This window comes from Denticeps clupeoides, chromosome 3, assembly GCF_900700375.1.
Source record: "Denticeps clupeoides chromosome 3, fDenClu1.1, whole genome shotgun sequence".
In the NCBI taxonomy this organism is placed as follows: domain Eukaryota; kingdom Metazoa; phylum Chordata; class Actinopteri; order Clupeiformes; family Denticipitidae; genus Denticeps; species Denticeps clupeoides.
Window position 1 is genome coordinate 35,680,590 of NC_041709.1, and position 5,476 is coordinate 35,686,065.

At 52.4% G+C, this 5,476-nt stretch overlaps 2 protein-coding genes across 11 annotated transcripts in view; one reads left to right on the forward strand and one right to left on the reverse strand.

The window, feature by feature from the left end:
- Nucleotides 1-3,085, forward strand: part of LOC114785670 (double zinc ribbon and ankyrin repeat-containing protein 1-like) — an 8,630-nt gene extending 5,545 nt beyond the window's left edge. For all 3 annotated transcript variants that reach the window (XM_028972171.1, XM_028972172.1, XM_028972173.1), the window contains 5 exons: nt 58-137; nt 853-936; nt 2,427-2,554; nt 2,682-2,756; nt 2,811-3,085. In XM_028972171.1, coding sequence (XP_028828004.1) covers nt 58-137; nt 853-936; nt 2,427-2,554; nt 2,682-2,756; nt 2,811-2,997 — 554 coding nt within the window. In that variant the 3' untranslated portion in view covers nt 2,998-3,085. The remainder of the gene's footprint in view (nt 1-57; nt 138-852; nt 937-2,426; nt 2,555-2,681; nt 2,757-2,810) is intronic.
- LOC114785606 (NACHT, LRR and PYD domains-containing protein 12-like) overlaps nt 1-5,476 on the reverse strand; it is a 438,381-nt gene that overhangs the window by 240,784 nt on the left and 192,121 nt on the right. The gene's annotated exons all lie outside the window — the stretch shown is intronic.

A 5,476-nucleotide genomic window follows, 5' to 3' on the forward strand; every position in this document is an offset into this window, starting at 1 on the left:
TCTCTCTCTCTCTCTCACGCAGTATTCATCGCAAACATGTTCATTTTTCTGTGGCAGCGTGTGACACTGCAACCAACAGGAAGAAGGGGAGGAGCCACAGGAAGAGCTGGACTTCAACTACGGCTGAGGAGGAGCTGGTAAAGTTCACCGCGCCTTGCTGACACTGTACAGATACTAAATAAGATTGGTTTCCCCTATTACGAATTTTTTTTGCTTTTATATCGGTCTGGTTGGTCCCATAATATTGTATCTGAAATTCTGAAATCGATCCTTGGTGCAGAATTACAGCCACACAGCGAGATCTCCCGCTGGTTCTTCAGAGTCTCGCATGAGCATTTCTGCTCTTTTTAACATCCAATCACAAAGCGACTGCAACGCTTCACACATTTGGAAGCCATGACGGTCGGTGGAGATAATGTTTTATGGGGAGGAGTGGGAAAAGCACGAGAAATGGGAGGTAACCTTTCCCCTTATGACATCATAAGGGGACAAATTCTCTGAACGGTGAAGCAGAAAGACTAATACACTCTTTATACATATTTACATTTACTGCATTTACCAGACGCCCTTATCCAGAATGACTTACAATCAGTAGTTACAGGGACAGTCCCCCCCTGGAGACACTCGGGGTTAAGTGTCTTGCTCAGGGACACAATGGTAATAAGTGGGATTTGAACCTGGGACTTCTGGTTCATAGGTGCGTGTGTTACCCACTAGGCCGCTACCACCCAAACCATATCACCATTTCTAGCCACTGCAGGACTATAGACAGGCTCGGGGAACTCGTATTAATGTTTAATAATCCCACAAAGTCACATTTTCATAGTACAATTTCTGTTTTCGGTCCTTCAGCCACCTTTGGACAGGCACTTGTTAAAGGAGGTGGGGCCAGATGGGACAGGACATGTCACTGAAGTTCAGCAGCTGCTGGAGGAGGTATGAGAAGAGAGTACCGGGCCTTTTTATACAAAGAGCCTCCGCTCTTTCCTGGCCATTCATAGGTGCAGAGGACATCGTGACCCGTAACATTACAACTAGTTCCGTCTTCCGCTGCTTCACAGTCCAGTTCTGATGCTCACGTGACCATCGTAGACTAAAAAATGAACTATAGAATCGACGCAAAAAAGCGGAACAAATTGCATTTATTTTTTTAGCTAATTTGTATGCAATATTTTTTAGTGAATAATATCTTGCATTTAAAGTTATGAAATACTCAGCAGTGGTAATTAGTCAAATCTACCCAACACGTGTCTGCATATTATTGTAAAAAAAGGTAGTATTTATTAGGAAGTAATTTAATAATTAGCGCGATAAGTCACAGCTTCCCAGAGCCAAAATGCAGCAGCACTCAGGACGTGGGCGATTCCTGCTGCGCGTTAACCTGCTGGTTACGGCCTATCGGGACACGCCCATGTTAACTTGTGTCGGGTCACCCTGCACGTACGGACGCGAGCACACGAGATAGAAACATGGTCCGGCTGCACTTGTCTTTGGGCTGTAAGGATTTGAAAAGATTTCTTCTCGTTGTAGCACGCGACACGGGCGAGAAACGCTGCAGGATTCGCGTTACGTGCACGACTTTCGCAATTCCTACCTGGAAAAGCACGGTTCAATTCACCATTAAATCCAACATCAGTGGATGTGATTGGCTGTAAACTCCGGCCACCCTCCTACGCGTCACGTAAATCTGATTTTGAGTCGAGAAATGCGTTTGTTCCATTTATTTTTAAGTCAGAAATTATATTTGTGAATCTTGTTACCTTTGTTGCTGAATCGAGAAATATATTCGTGGACGGTGCGATATTTATTAGTCAATTTTGAAACTCCATAATTAAGAGACTGATAATAGAAATCGAGTAGATTTTATTTTGTGAAAACTACTTAGAAACATTCTCTAATAACTAATCTGTTTATCTATTAGGGTCAATACATTTAACCGCAAACTCATTTTCAACCGCAGCTCCTAATTTTAATGATTCAAAATGTTGACATCATCAAATTCACAATATAGCTGCTCATACACTTTCAAACTGGGTAGTGCGGGTGTGATTTACCTCATTATTTACTGGCCAATAAAGCGAAGTATTTATCACTCAACATAATATTTATTTATTTTTACAGTGTAGGACCTTGTTGTACCAGGCAAGGTCGGCATGCTATTGGCTGAGTGTTAATAAATAACTCCGCCCATGGTGTTCTGCGTCGTTTGCGCTCATCCCGTAGAAAACGACGAACCTTCGCCGGCCCGCGATTACGGTCACGATGCATCCCATCAATGTTCCAATAAAGAGGTTCAGGTCTCGTTGATGTGCTACAACGAGAAGAACGCCACACTTCCAACCACGTCAGTCTCGTGGACCAAACGTTCACGTGACGCCTGATCAGGTCAGTGGGATTCAGTGGATCCTTTTCGTACACCTTCACAGGGAGCAGACCCCTCCTGCCTGGACCGGGACGGGAACTCGGCTCTTGCTGTTGCGGTGATGAACGGTCACCACGACGTCATTCCTGTTCTGGTGCAGAAAGGAGCCGACGTCAACTTCCAGTCTGGAACGTGAGGATGGAAACGTCACCTCCACGACTAAACCCCCGGATCATATACATGAACATGTTTCTTCACGCGGTGATGGACCTCGGATGTTCAGGAGGAGGTGGTAACCTGTGGTGCTCTCCTCTTTCAGACTGAAGGACACGGCCCTGCATGTGGCAGCAGCTCTGGGAAGTGACGGCCTGAAATGTGCCGAGACTCTGCTGGGGTAACAACTGTGTTGGTAACATCCGGGTAACTCGGGTATTTTTATTTGTTGAAGTGGAATTTCTGGGTGCAGGTGCAACGCGAGCCTGAGGAAGAAGAACGGGCGTGGCCAGAGCGCGTACGACGTGGCCGTCAGCTCCGGCTGCGGCGACCTGATCTCCCTCATGGCGGCCAGGACCGGCCAGGGTCTGCTCAACAGACTCGCCCAACCCAGGAGCGCCCCAAACCCTGGTGACTTCTGACAGAGCCCCAAACCTCCTACCTTCATACCAACCCAGGAGCGCCCCAAACCCCATACCTTCATACCAACCCAGGAGCGCCCCAAACCCCCGTACCTTCATACCAACCCAGGACGCCCCAAACCCCCGTACCTTCATACCAACCCAGGAGTGCCCCAAACCTTCTACCTTCATACCAACCCAGGAGCGCCCCAAACCCCCGTAACTTCATACCAATCCAGGAGCGCCCCGAACCCCGGTAACTTCATACCAACCCAGGAGCGCCCCAAACCCCGGTACTTCATACCAACCCAGGAGCGCCCCAAACCCTGGTGACTTCTGACAGAGCCCCCAAACCTCCTACCTTCATACCAACCCAGGAGCGCCCCAAACCCTGTGACTTCTGACAGGCCCCAAACCTCCTACCTTCATACCAACCCAGGAGCGCCCCAAACCCTGGTGACTTCTGACAGAGCCCCAAACCTCCTACCTTCATACCAACCCAGGAGCGCCCCAAACCCTGGTGACTTCTGACAGAGCCCCAAACCTCCTACCTTCATACCAACCCAAGAGCGCCCCAAATCCCCGTACCTTCATACCAACCCAGGAGTGCCCCAAACCCTGGTGACTTCTGACAGAGCCCCAAACCTCCTACCTCATACCAACCCAGGAGCGCCCCAAACCCTGGTGACTTCTGACAGAGCCCCAAACCTCCTACCTTCATACCAACCCAGGAGCGCCCCAAACCCTGGTGACTTCTGACAGCCCCAAACCTCTACCTTCATACCAACCCAAGAGCGCCCCCAACCCCCGTACCTTCATACCAACCCAGGAGCGCCCCAAACCCTGGTGACTTCTGACAGAGCCCCACGCCTCCTACCTTCATACCAACCCAGGAGCGCCCCGAACCCCCGTACCTCCATTCCAACCCAGGAGCGGCCGAACCCCCGTACCTTCATACCAACCCAGGAGCGCCCCAAACCCTGGTGACTTCTGACAGAGCCCCACGCCTCCTACCTTCATACCAACCCAGGAGCGCCCCGAACCCCCGTACCTCCATTCCAACCCAGGAGCGGCCCGAACCCCCGTACCTTCATACCAACCCAGGAGCGCCCGAACCCCCGTACCTTCATACCAAACCAGGAGCGCCCCAAACCTTCTACCTTCATACCACCCAGGAGCGCCCCAAACCCTGGTGACTTCTGACAGAGCCCCACGCTCCTACCTTCATACCAACCAGGAGCGCCCCGAACCCCCGTACCTTCATTCCAAACCCCGGTAACTTCATACCAACCCAGGAGCGCCCCGAACCCCGTACCTTCATTCCAAACCCCGGTAACTTCATACCAACCCGGAGCGCCCCAAACCCTGGTGACTTCTGACAGAGCCCCCAAACCTCCTACATTCATACCAACCCAGGAGCGCCCCAAACCCTGGTAACTTCATACCAACCCAGGAGCGCCCCAAACCCCCTACCTTCATACAAACCCGGACGCCCCAAACCCCCTACCTTCATACAAACCCAGGAGCGCCCCAAACCCCCTACCTTCATACCAACCCAGGAGCTCCCAAACCCTGGTGACTTCTGACAGAGCACCACGCCTCCTCCTTCATACCAACCCAGGAGCGCCCCGAACCCCGTACCTTCATACCAACCAGGAGCGCCCGAACCCCCGTACCTCCATTCCAACCCAGTAGCGGCCCGAACCCCCGTACCTTCATACCAACCCAGGAGCGCCCCGAACCCCCGTACCTTCATACCAACCAGGACGCCCCAAACCTTCTACCTTCATACCAACCCAGGAGCGCCCCAAACCCTGGTGACTTCTGACAGAGCCCACGCCTCCTACCTTCATACCAACCCAGGAGCGCCCCGAACCCCCGTACCTTCATTCCAAACCCCGGTAACTTCATACCAACCCAGGAGCGCCCCAAACCCTGGTGACTTCATACCAACCCAGGAGCGCCCCAAACCTTCTACCTTCATACCAACCCAGGAGCGCCCCAAACCTCCTACATTCCAACCCAGGAGCGCCCCAAACCCCCTACCTTCATACAAACCCAGGAGCGCCCCGAACCCCCTACCTTCATCAAACCCAGGAGCGCCCCAAACCCCCCACCTTCATACAAACCCAGGAGCGCCCCAAACCCCCTACCTACCTTCATACCAACCCAGGAGCGCCCCAAACCCTGGTGACTTCTGACAGAGCCCAAACCTCCTACCTTCATACCAACCCAGGAGCGCCCCAAACCCTGGTGACTTCTGACAGAGCCCCAAACCTCCTACCTCATACCAACCCAAGAGCGCCCCAAACCCCCGTACCTTCATACCAACCCAGGAGCGCCCCAAACCCTGGTGACTTCTGACAGAGCCCCACGCCTCCTACCTTCATACCAACCCAGGAGCGCCCCGAACCCCCGTACCTCCTTCCAAACCCAGGAGCGGCCGAACCCCGTACCTTCATACCAACCCAGGAGCGCCCCGAACCCCCGTACCTTCATA